Source organism: Tachysurus vachellii, chromosome 18 (genome assembly GCF_030014155.1).
Source record: "Tachysurus vachellii isolate PV-2020 chromosome 18, HZAU_Pvac_v1, whole genome shotgun sequence".
NCBI lineage: Eukaryota > Metazoa > Chordata > Actinopteri > Siluriformes > Bagridae > Tachysurus > Tachysurus vachellii.
Genome location: NC_083477.1, coordinates 8,053,418 through 8,067,031, shown reverse-complemented (window position 1 = coordinate 8,067,031; position 13,614 = coordinate 8,053,418). Strand labels below are relative to the sequence as shown.

The window sequence follows — 13,614 nt, the reverse complement described above, 5'->3', positions numbered from 1 at the left end:
AACCTAAAAAAAAAACACTTTTTATGTTTAAACATACAGTACTGTAGGATGGGAATAATATTGTTTATTACTGACTACTGCAATTGATTTATAGAATTCTTTCTGCTGTTTTGAAGAAATGCCAGTTATTCTCCTACTCAAATCAGCCATCAAGCCAGACAACATCCCCACTTTTCACAACAGAGCAAAGCAATTTGCTCGGTCTGTGGGAAGCAGCATTATCTGTGACCAAATGTAAAGTACAATATGATGATAGAGGAAAAACAAAGCTTCAACAACCATTGTGAAGGACAATCTGCATCCAACATACATGAAGGAAATAAATGAAAAACTGCCATGAACATGACAAGTTTCTTTAAAAGAATAATCTAATTATGTGTTTTTGAATAAACAAGAGAAGCAATTTTCACCTTTATTTTCATGATACCTAATCAATTTGCATCTTTTAGCGTACCTTGGTTTATTAAACCATACCAGGCAGCTCTATAAACTCTCTGAGGGTGTTCAATAAATAAGGGCACAAACCAAATCTTGGTTACAAAACCAGTCTCTGCTATTAATATGAAACAAACTACCTCCATTTAAACTGCTGAATCAGCAAGGATAGTGTTGCAGACATGATAAGCAAACGCATCAGCTAATTAAGGTAACATGCAGAAACTGTGTGCAGGCAAATGAATGTATTTTGGTTTTGATGCAAAGACGATAACATCATTTACTTTTTGGTGGATTTACTTTTTTCCTTTCTGGAAAAATCCATTTTGACTCCTTCAAAAAGAGACACCACTAAGAGAATACAGAGACCGGAGCAAGATTCAGGCCTTCATTTCTTCATTTCTTCCACTCAAAACGTGTCTGAGTTCTTCCTCAAATTTCGCCATGGCGGGCGTTGGTATTTCACAAGGCCACAAACCGGCTTAATATTCATCTGGAGATTATTATGTTAAATGCTGAACAATGTTCATTCTGACTCTTCACGGAGGACCGAGAAAGCTGAGCAAGAAACATCATGAAGTAATCTCAGAATTGTAAAACATGTTACTAAGACTGACTAAACAGAAGGAAAAAGAGCTCTATCATCATTGTTTCACTACATAATTCCATGCTGTGCCCTTTAATTTAATGCCTGCTATTTAATCTCCAGAATGTCTAAAAAATACACAAAAAAGTGAAGTTGAATATGAACATTCAATTCGTAGTTTACTTCAATAAATTGCTCTGTAACGAGTATTAAGTGGTCTGTATTTATATCACTACTGAAATGACAAAAGATTTTTTTTTACAGAAGACATTTATGGCACATGGCTTCAAACACAAACAAAAATGCTGCTGAGAACACAGAGGTACACGTTTATTCCATGTTAAGCGAGTAAGATGGTTATTCTTTCTTTGAGCCAGGAATACAGCCATGCAACTATTTAAAATCAGAAATCATTTTAGCTTCAAGCTACTAAACAAGAAATGAGATGATCTTAATATCTTTAAATAATTAGTATATAATTAACATTAAGTGCAGTCAGCTGTAAATACACAATCAATTGTGCGCTAAATCAGAAATGAACTGATCCCTGAGACATTTCTGATACCGGCTTAGGATTTCTTAATTTTGAAGGAAACTATTTTTAGCCACTGGTATAGATTTAAAGTCCACGGTGCATTTTTTAAATACCTGAGTTAATGTCTCTCTGATAGATATAGAGTTGCGCAACTGTGGTAAATCAAATTAATGGCTGCTTTATATCCTAAAAACAGTAACAGTATCAACATTCCCATGAGCTGTGTGACAATCGGAGCTTGCTGTGTTTCGACTATGTTATCCAATATTGGCCCTTTGGAATTGAATGTTTTGCACAGACACGGACAATCAATTTCAATTCTCATTCTTTGATTGCCTTGATAGTCCTTGTTCATGCATAACACCATTGTCCGTTCACTTTAAAGAATGCCAAGCCTGCAAGTATAAGTTTAAAAGCTGAACACAAGCATTAGGTATACAGAACAATGAAAATACCATACTGTTCTCTGACTAGCACAAAATCTCAATGAAGCCAGCCACCTCCTTCCATGCAACTGCTGGACCTCTTCCTGTGTTTGAAAGGATAAGAGGGGCCGCCCAAAGCTGCCTGGAATCAGGAAGTATTTAATAATAAGGCCAGCCACAAAGCAGGGCATGTACACACATGTACACACATGTACACACACACCCTACACGGATGATTGCTAATAAAATAACTGTAAATAATAATTCCATATACAAAATTGCAAAGTGATATAATTTTGTCTCATTGTTTCACTCCAGAGCATGCCATTTGTTTCTATCACTACTGTAAGCAGCTGCTGTGTAATGTACATGGCTGCAAAGTTTACAGATACGCAATGAACAATGAGAGGAGGGAAAAGAACCAAACATGAAATGACAGAGGACAAAATGAAAAGAAGATCTAATGACCAGCTAAGGCTGGGAGAAATTGCCCTTTCCTGCTTTTTAGACACAATTCTTTTATTCACCTTCCAGTGCTTAATGTCGTGGATAAGAAAACCTTTGCTGTGAAGAAGGTTCTTGCAGCCTATAATTAGTCTGCATGGCAAAAGAAGTCACAAAGGAAATTGTTGGTGCTTAAATGGTACACACTGAAGAGTTTGGGTATAATTTAAAATTACTTCATACTGTATAGACAAGTCACTATGGCATTATTTATGAAATGCTTCGAAGTACTAGTAAAGCTTAACATCCAATATAAGTGTAGGGTGTTTAAGTACTACAGGCTTTTATTCACCCTTTCAGTGATATTCTCTATGTCAGTAATTTGGCACAATGTGTGTATTCTGCCTACATACAGGGAGACAGGCATTGCAAAGCACCACATACTGTACACACTCTTTTCAGATTGTTGGCTATGGAGTATTCATGGTAATAATCCATTGAGTGTAAGAGAATGAATGAATGAATGAATGAATAAATGGACAAAACCTTTTTTTGTAAGCATCTTTTTCACTGTGACATCACTGAGAGCAGAAATCCATACACAATGTGAGCAGAAACACAAAGATTTCTTAAGACAATTCCAGTTCTCTTAAACAAGACTAAATTTTCTTACACATTTCACTAGACTTCGGTTTCAGTTTTGTTTTTAATGTGCCCGAGTCTTGTCACTTGTCCTTAAGAGCACCAAGAACACCATCTTAAGGGTCGGTCTATTACGCTTATGACCCCTTGAAAGGACGAGTGACTGAGTAAACATGAACATCACCTGGCACTTTTAACCAGACAGATATAAAGAGAAGCTTGAACATAACCAGTCAGTCCCAGTCAATTAAAGAGTTGATATAAATACTTTATATTTCTTCCCTTTATAGCAGAATCTGATATGCTGCTTTCATATCCTGTGTTCCTGAATATGAAAGGAGTGACTTATAAAGGAGAGAACTAAATAAAAACATGCCAGGTTCATAACAATTTTCATGAGTGTGGCACGTGATGGCTGCAGAAGCAAGCTAGCATGTGATCATATGAAGGCACTAGATCAGACATAGATCTTACAGGAAGTGGCTGAACATTTTGGTTAAAGATGTATTCTGATGAACACAGAAATGCAAAATGAAGCTGGGACTGCTCAGCAAACCTGTAGGAGACTATAAATACTGCCAAACAGCTTGACTGTCACTGGTTGAATTGTGCGTTGCTGAAATGGCTACCTGCTTGACATGCCAATGTGTGCTTAAAATTAACTATGCAATTACTGAAGTGATTTATGTGATAGTAAAAGTAATAGCAGTCCTTGGTAGTTAACCTTTGCCATTCCATCTTTAAATTAAAAACTGTCAGCCACACATGGTATTAATGACATATGTGTAACATTATTACACAGGAGTACTCTGTTCAACTGAAATGTGAACACTACAGAAAAAACAACATGGACTGTGTATCCTCAAAGAATACTCAAAATGATCTGTCAAATAGCAGAGCACTATGGTTTGTCAAAATCTTGCATAAGGTAAGACATCTTGCAGTTTCTGAGCAGCATATTCTGAGCAGCAAAATCTAGTGACGTGACAAAATATCATCCAGTTTTCTGTTACTGACATATTTCAATGGAAACAGCTGCTGTATTGATTATTTTACAATTAATTGTGATGTCCATCACTTCATAAAGTGCTTACCTTAATCGGCCCACTGCTGAAACGGATCTTCCTGCTGGCTGGAGGTTCATCCTCATTCGGCAGTCCCGGGATCTCTGTGCAGCTAGATTCCGGTTCATAAGCCTCATCATCATCAGCCTCTTCGTCCTCATCCAGCTGACTCCCACCAGAGTCCTCACCTACACCACTGTAGGCACTGATGTCTATCAGGTCAGCTTCTGAATAATCCTCCTTTAGGGTCTCTTCCTCTCCCGCCTCCTCCTTTTGAGCGGAGGTGTCTCCTTGGTTCAGCCTGCACTCATCTCTCTGCTCAACAGCCTCGTGACTGTTTTCAGCCTCCCCATTTTCAAGGGAAGCGTGAACCTCCGCATGCACCAATCTGCTCCCTGCTTCCTGGCTAGCAGCATCCTGCTCCCCAGGTATGGACTCTGTACTAGTTCCAGTAGAGTCTTGGAATTCTTTTGACTGCTTTGCATTTGGCTCTGCAGACAAAAGAGACTCATCTGCTGATAGCTTGTTGCTTGTTGCGTTAGCTTGGGATCCTGTTCTCCTTGGACTTCTAGGGGCTGCTTCTTGTTCATTAGCCAGCAATTCATTTTCTTGGCTTCCTGATTGAGAGAATGTTCGCACCTTTTTTGGAATGACTTTGGGGCGAGAGGGCGTAAGTGAAGATGAAGACGGCCGATGGAGATTGTTCCGCAATTCTGCCTTCTCAAACACAGCACTCAGCTGACTAACAGTGGGAGACACTGCCTCGACAGGCCCAACTTCTGTGTCCAGTCTGTCTAGGGCTTCTGTGCTGCCATTGAATCGTACGACAACATCCAGACGACTGTCCTGGAAGCCAGAGGCACGTTCCTTCTTCAGGAGGATGCGGTTGGTAGCAGCCTGCTTCTCCTGCATGGTGCGCTGCTCGAAAATCTTGCGTGTCTCCTGTAGTTTAGAGAAGCCAGACGAAGGTCCACGGGCACCTCCTCCATCAGGCTTTCCATCAAAGCGACTCACACGTTCAGAAACAGTTCCACCTAGCTTGAGAAGGGCGCTGTGGTCTACATTCTCATTAAGACTGCTGGCTCTTGGCAAGGAGAGGCGCACTGCCTGGTCTTTCATCTTTGACGGATCTTCTTCGTCCCCAGGGGAGCCCATCTGCATGAACATGTTCTTGATGCGATGGACATTGGAGCCGTACCTGCGACCCCGTCCGATAGGTCGTGACTTCCCCTCTTTGCCATCCTCACCGTTTGCAGCATCAGGGTCTTTGACTGGTTTAAGTGACTGAATTCCTGCCTCGTATGCATTCCTGTGTGGCGATGCGCTCCGAGCGCCGAGCGTGGTGCTTGTTGTGCCGCTGGCTGCAGATGGGGGTTCAGTCTTCATCATGGTTAATCAAATGGTGGTAAAGAAAAGTCGAAACGGCATAGCCTCCTCCCTTTTCCCCTGGAGGTGGAACCCCATCAGTGGTAGAAGCAGCAGCAAATAGAGACACATCAGTATTATGAAACAGGCGAGCGAGACATAGACTTTCCAAAATGACTACAAATGGTGTTAATTAAATATGTAATAAATCAATGAACAATATGATGTGCCACTTGTGAATTTAATTTTCATACAACATGGTCATATGAAAAGATATATATTAAGGGCTAAGGTAATTTGGAGGGGTCAAGTATCCTAAAGGGATTCAGCTTGGAACCTTTTCTAGTAGAAAATCCTCTGCTGTACAGTTCTACATAAAACCATTAAAGGTTTTATTAGCAAAACATAACCAAAAAAACTGATAGATAGATCATGCTGATTTACCCCCTATAACGGTAAGGCTAGGGGCGGGGTTAGCATTTGTACATTTTCTGTCAATTTCATTTCTGTGAAATAAAAAAAAAATTCAACCACATCCCTCTTGATCAGTTCAATTTGTACGATCAGCCTAAAGAAGGCATAGATTTTGGAATCTGCTATGAATCTGCTTTATTAACCAGTGAGTATGTACAGTATGACAGGCTACACATAGGCCTATATTTTATGTACATTTCTATCCTTTTTTTGAAGGAGGTTTTGTAATTGCTCTCATATGTAGCTATGCCAGTTACAAATATTATTATGACATTAATTGGGACTTACATCGAAATCAGAAGGTAGTTAATAAATACAATACAGGCCCTGTTGTAAAAGTGTAATCTTGATTAAAGCGTTCATAGTCTTTGGGCATGTGGGTAGACTAGTGGTTAAGGTGTTGGGCTACCAATCCGAAGGTTGTGAGTTCAATCCCAGCTCTACCAAGCTGACACTGTTGGGCCCCCCGAGCAAGGCCCTTAATTGCCCAGTTGTACAAAAATGAGATATTGTAAGCCGCTCTGGATATAAGGGTGTCTGCTAAATGCTGGAAATGTAAATGGACAATAAGCTTTCCTAGGGCAATCCGTATGCGGTGCTATTTCCTGGCATGGTGCAGTAGGCTTTGTTATAAACCCTTTCTGTGATTGATGCCACTAATTTGATCTAAGGCTTTAGGTTGTAGGCTTCGGTTCTATAAAACACTGCATTGTAGCTACACTTTCTGTTTCTTATGTGGTGCAAAAATCTCATGGTTGGTGCAATAACGACAGCTTATGAGAATAGTAGGCGATTCAATTGCGTGTGTCGGTGAACATCGATGCTGTCAAAACAGGACGGCAGACCGTGTGGAACGGCGAGGCCCCGTTCAGTGCTGAATACTGAGGCTGCATCCCAAACCGCAGTCCTAGCGGCCAAATAACACGAAGAAATAGAACAATATGCCGAAAAAGCACGCTGTGCACGAGCTGACATGCGAGTTACTGCATTAGTATACGGTTCTGCTCGTAGCCTTTTGTCTCGCTTACGTCGCTTCCTGCATCTTCTGTCGCCCAAAATAACGGTTCTGTTTTTCAATCAAAAGCAGAAAGGAGTTCAAAAACACATTCAAGCGTAACTACACGGACTTACCTTGTATTTCGTGTTCATCAAAGATCCGGTGCGTTAAACTCCTTCCGCTGGCGAGTTCATTGTGTCCTCGAGCCCTTTTCAGCTTGTCGGTTTCCCCGCGAGCGAACAGCAGTGACGCGGCCGTGCTGTCTCTCCCCGGCTCGCGCGCACAGCTCAGCTCACAGCCCCGCCCCTCCTCTCGCGCATGGCATCACTGCTTCCATCACATTTTCCTCCTTTGGGTTTTAAGAAGCACGCAGTTAAACTGTGCTCAACATGAGAATACTGCATATACACGTCCGTGCAAAAGTTTGTATACCCATGGTTTGTGAGAAGAAAATATCTTACTGTATTGTAATTCGTTTAGAAGAAATTGCATCAAAGAAGCAGAAAAAAAATGCTAGGAAATATAGAATATTAGATTATTATAAAAGGTGGCCATATAATTATGCCAAAGCATAGGCATGTAAATTGTTTTGAACCGCTTTTGAAAGAATTATTAATTATTAACAAACATTCTGTAAATATATTCATTCATTCTTCAGTAATTAGGGCTGTACAGGGTTGTAGTGGTTTGGAGTTTATCCAAGGATCACTGAGTGTGAGGAAAGAATACACTCTGGGAATAGAAAGAAATCAGTCAATCACAGGGTACAACACACACAATGCAAACACACACCCTCCCACACACACACACACACACACACACACACACACACACACACACACACACCTTATTTTAGCTAATCTCCTACCAGCATGTTTGTGGACGGAAGGAGGAAACCAGAGAACCCAGATGAAACCCACACAGACATCCACAAACAGTAACCAGAACTTAGGATCAAGCTGGCTGTAGATATCTGACATGGAAATACAGTACTACTCTCTGCACATTTCCTATAATAAAAAAAATAGCAATTCTAATATTTAGAAACCTTGGATGCAGTTTATGATAAATCTGCTAGAATTTATGCATTAATACTGGCTTTAATGAACTTACATAAAATATGTATTTAGAGATATGTTTATCTACTCATCAGCTTTTCATGAATGCACAAGAGATGTTTAGCTCTAAAATTAGGTCCAAAACACACTTTCAGTTTGGTAGAAACAAACATGTACAATATGGTTTGTTCACTCTCTTTAGGATTACATTATTTATCCAGTGACATTCAGTGATGAACAACAGGCAGTGCAGAAACATGTAAAATAATAAACATGAGAAAAACCTTTTATTGTTTGATCCTTTGTCTTAGTCTTGAAAGAGATAGAACTGGAAAATCTTAGTATGAAGCGTGTATTAAACATTAACCCTAAAGCAAGTATAAAGCAAGTATTATTATAAAATAGAATATTGTATAATGTTTCAAAATACATATGTCTTTTGATATTAAGTTTTGATTTTTTTTTATTTAATTTTTATATGTTTTTTAAATGAAAGGGAGTATCACAAGGGGCTATTTACAATTTGCTTGATTTTGCTGATAAACATGTAGTCACCTATCTGCCTTTATCTTCTGCAGATACACAAAAGGAAATATTCATACTAAAGTACATAAAAAAGTATTTTTTTTTATTTTATTATTTTTTAATAATTCTTTTTATGAACCACAATGTGAATCAGTTCACTGTTTATTAAAGAAAAAGTGATGAGTGGCGTTAATAACCTTTACCAATAAAATACACAGCAAATTTTAGTTTTCAGTTCGTGAGGTTTAATGTCAGGAGTGAATTAATCCGACAAGATGAATGAAAACCCTGGAGCACTCCACACTACATCACTGTAGGAGACACACTGACCCATTTGGTCATGACGTGGAGCTCCTCTGGAAAGCGCATTGAGAAGAGCGACACCACGTGGCGGATTAGGGACATGACACGTGGAGTCTCGTGGAACGTCACTGGCACAACACCAACCCCATGACCAGTTACCTACTGCATTAAATTAATACTTTTTTTTTTTACTTCAGCAAAATTGGGAAACCATAAAGAGCTAAACACATCACGCGTGTACAGTAAGGCATCTGCATGAATTTTGTTTGCTCATACTGTTAAACTAATGTGTAATCATTTTGGTGTCTGGGGATATGATGGATAAAATATCCAGAATTAGAGCAGATGCACTTAAAGGTTAGATACAATCCTCCAGAAATTGTGCATATTCAATATCTTTAAATAAACTGTCAGAATTAAATGTGGTACTCTACTTAAACCATGCTACAATGCAAAAGACAAATAAGCTCAAAGTGAAAGGTAACATAATGAGTAGCATTAAATAGAAAGATTTCTGCTTATATTCCTAGAAGTCGATTATGTATAAATGCAGGTGGTTCATGCAGAAGCAGCTTAAATCTGCTGCACTCCCCTCCTCTCACAGATACAGTTTCCATAGCAACCCCTCCTTCTCACTGCCACCATGGTGACCCGGATTTTTCCCATGCATGGATTCAACCTGCACTGGTAACAGGCCTGCAGATATGGATGTAGGCTTGGGTTAATAGGTTGCTATACAGTACCTTAAGGGACAAGTGTGTGTGCTAAGGTGGGAATAAAACAGAAGTTTCAAATTTTGTAAACACTTTACCAATCACATTATATCTGTCCAAATTGATGACCTGATTAAATCAGACTCTATCTGTATGCATACCGTAGAATTCATCACTGTACTGTATGCACATTTTGGTGAGCAAACAGATGGATACACACTTATGCAATCCATTTGCCCTAAGTACAAAACAGTTGCCTTTGTTGGCATATGCTATTTATACTAAATCTGCCCACCACAGGTTAGAAAGAATTGCTCATAGCCTACATGTAATCAAACTCATTTACAGAAAGCAGTCACATTTTCTCATAGCCTACTGTACATGTAATCAAACTCATTTAGAGAAAGCAGTCACATTTTCTCATAGCCTACTGTACATGTAATCAAACTCATTTAGAGAAAGCAGTCACATTTTCTCATAGCCTACTGTACATGTATTCAAACTCATTTAGAGAAAGCAGTCACATTTTTAAAAATATTCAAAATAGTAATCAATAAAGTACAATGTAAAGGTTATTTTTTTATGCTATGTAAATAAATAGTGAAGAAACATCATCTGTCATTTGTGCTATTATTGTGGGCATAGTTTCTCGCTCTTGAGCAGTTTGCTCTTAGGCAAACATTTAGATAAATCAACATTTAGGTAAACATTTCAAAAACACATTTCTTTCACTCAGTATTTTGTTTACCTCTAAAAACTTAGATATATGATGAGATAAATGAAAAGTTAGAATGGAGTTAGCCTATATAGCCAATTCATGCTTTGTAATGTTCAAATTACTGTAAAGTGAAAGTCTGGTACATATGCATTTCATGTCTGTCTGTCTGTCTGTCTGTCTGTCTGTCTATCTATCTTTCCAATCATCCATTTTTTTTTTTTACAGTAGTTGCTACTACAACATCCTTTATGAGATTGCATGCTCGGAGTCTTTTGGTTTTATAATAGATTCAGTTGAAGGAACATCAGAACAGCACAGAATTTCAGACAACTTGATATTGCTGCTACCCAACAGCAACAAGCAGCAAGCAAAGCCTGCAACTATTAACTGTGGCTGTCAGAAGAATCTCACAGCAGCTGAGGGCACTGAATATTCCTTTCTTGGCATCTACCAGAAAGGAGGAGACAGGAATCCTGAACTATGTGAAGCCTAAACAATATAAAGACTTTATACTACAGTATTTCTTGGATATTAGTCCCAACGCAGCCCTGTTTCTAACTGATAATTAGAACTACTTCTTTTGTGCTCTTTGCTGTTAGGAAACAATAGAGAATTGACTTCCATAGGGGCTAAATGGATAAAGCAATGCATAACATAAAATTCATTGGTGAGTAAAGTAAGATGTAATCTTTCACCTTAAAATGATTTAAACCTACCTGATTGATAGGATTCATAAATTGAGTCATAGATTGGTCCTGAAAATCTTTGTAGTATCCTGCAAGCCACCACTACATGGATAAGACCTGGATGGCTGACCACTTGGCCTAAATTAACACTTTCCATTTTGCTACTACTCGGAGATCATTAAGGAGATTAAGTTTAAGGATAAAGGAGTTAATGCTATTGTCAGACACTCATCTCATCACCGGCTAGTCCTCTTCATGATTTCCTGATCTCTGTGCTTTACTCAGTGCTATCTTGGTACAATCTTGGGTATATTCCCTAACATGCAAGGAGACGAAAATAATGAAGGATTACATCTAGTAAAACTTTCACATGATCAGCCTAAGCAGAGTTCTACTTTGTGGAGAAAAGAGATGGATTAATCTGCCACAGTCTGTCAAAAATCTCAACTCAATCTCAGAAGCACATACAATTGTACATGTATCAAGGCAGAAAATGAATGAACAATGGCCTTATACACATCTATGCAGATTATAAATATTTTGTGATACTGTATGGGCTTGCCAATGCCACTTCTGTCTTCTAGACCTCTGCCAACAAAGTCCTCAACAATATACTTGGTCATTTCACTGTAGTCTACAGATAGATAGATAGATACAACTTTATTGTCATTGCATTGTACAGGTACACGGCAACGAAATGCAGTTTGGCATCTACCAGAAGTGCAAAATATAGCAGTCGTGCAAAAGTGCAGATAAATATCTAGCATATTTACAGCAAGTATATATGAAAGCATATACAGTGAATAAATATAAAGGCTATAACAGTGCAGAGATGTGTGAACATACAGGAGTACAGTAAATAAATATAAAGGCGTACAGTGAATAAATATAAAGGCTATAACAGTGCAGAGATTTGTGGACATTATTAAGAATTACAAAATTACAGAAATGGTTCTTGGGCTATGGCATTGGAGAGGAATGTGCAGAGTGAAAGGTTACAAGATTACAGGATTATGGCATTTAAGGAGTTAGCAAGCTGAAAATACAGTCTACTATATATAAAAAATATATATACGAAATAATATAAATATATATATATATATATATATATATATATATATATATATATATATATATATACACACACACACACACACACACACACACACAGACACATGTTAAAGAAAGATAAACTATGTAATATGTACATGTATTGTACAGAGGTTTTATACAGTGTTTTGTTTTGTGTTTGTTTTGTAGTGATCTAGCGGTGTAGTTTAGAGTTCAGTAGTGTGATGGTGGATGGAAAAAAGCTTTCTCTGAACCTGCTGGTTCTGGTGCGTAAGCTCCTGTATCTCCTTCTTGATGGAAGGAGGTTAAACAGTTTATGACTGGGATGTGAAGAGTCCTTGATAATGTTGTGAGCTCTGCACAGACATCTGCTGTGGTGAATGTGTTCAATGGCAGGTAGTTGGGTGCCAGTGATGCGTTGATGCGTTTTGACCACCCTTTGCAGGGCTTTACGCTCACACACAGTGGAGCCTCCATACCATACGGTGATGGAGTTGGTCAGGACGCTTTCGATGGTGCAGCGGTAGAAACTCATTAAAATCCCCGGGTACAGATGAGATTTCTTGAGACTTCTCAAGAAGTACAGGCGTTGTTGTGCTTTTTTAACCAGAGCTGAAGTGCCAGGACAGATCCTCAGAGATGTGAACTCCCAGGAACTTAAAGCTGGAGACTTGCTCTAACTCAGTTCTGTTGATGTTGACTGGTAGATGTCTCCTGCTGTTGGATTTCCGAAAGTCCACAATGAGGTCTTTGGTCTTTGTGGCATGAGGGTCAGGTTGTTGTTGGCACACCATGCTGACAGATTTCGGATCTCTTCCCTGTAGGCCGATTCATCGTTGTTGTTGATCTGGCCGACCACGGTGGTGTCATCTGCATACAGCATACAGCAAATCTCCTCTGGACTGAATATATATATAACATGATCAAAATCTCCCTTCCAATGTGTCCTCGGTAAACCACTTTCTCACTTTCCTTGTATCCAAGCCAGAGAAGACAAATGGTTTCAGTGTGGTAAAAAAGATCTGGATTCTAGACCTCCCTGGAGTTTAATTTCACATGTGCTTCTGTTCTTGTTTATGATTTGTTTACTCTGCCCCATTCTGTGTTCATTGTTTCTTGTCTTGTAAACCCATAATTAGCTTCACCTGGTTAGGGTCTAACCAGGTTGGGGTGCATTTTTCCTGATATTTGGATCCAAGTAATCTCATTTGCAGTTGGAAGCAGCTGGTGGAAAACCTTTGAAAACAAATACTTTAATTTTATTTTTAATTTAAAAATAAATAAGCAGCCACTTTCTCCATGGCACAATTTATAGATTCTGATCTATTTAACCATTCATGTTGTAGCTTTACATTTCATAAAATCATGCAGTTACAGGTCAAGAACTTCAGTTAATGTTCACATCAAATGTCAAAAGGAGGAAAATGTGACCTCAGTTCTATGGCATGGCTGTTGGAGCCTGGTTGGCTGGTTTAAATATTTTGGAAAGTTTGCACAACAGTCTATAGATGTTACACAGAAAAGTGTGGGGAAAAAACAATGAAAAGAAGATCTGTAGACAACAATTCTTTGG

The 13,614-nt window shown here is 38.8% G+C and overlaps 1 protein-coding gene across 3 annotated transcripts in view; it reads right to left on the bottom strand.

The window, feature by feature from the left end:
- ppp1r9ba (protein phosphatase 1, regulatory subunit 9Ba) overlaps nt 1-7,239 on the bottom strand; it is a 44,716-nt gene extending 37,477 nt beyond the window's left edge. For all 3 annotated transcript variants that reach the window (XR_009649875.1, XM_060891955.1, XM_060891954.1), the window contains exons 1-2: nt 7,102-7,239; nt 4,162-5,577 (exon numbers count right to left, since the gene is read on the bottom strand). Coding sequence is in view for 2 of the 3 variants with exons in the window: in XM_060891955.1 (XP_060747938.1) it covers nt 4,162-5,520 (1,359 nt within the window). In the remaining variant the exon portion in view is untranslated. The remainder of the gene's footprint in view (nt 1-4,161; nt 5,578-7,101) is intronic.
- Between the last annotated feature and the right edge of the window lie 6,375 nt (nt 7,240-13,614).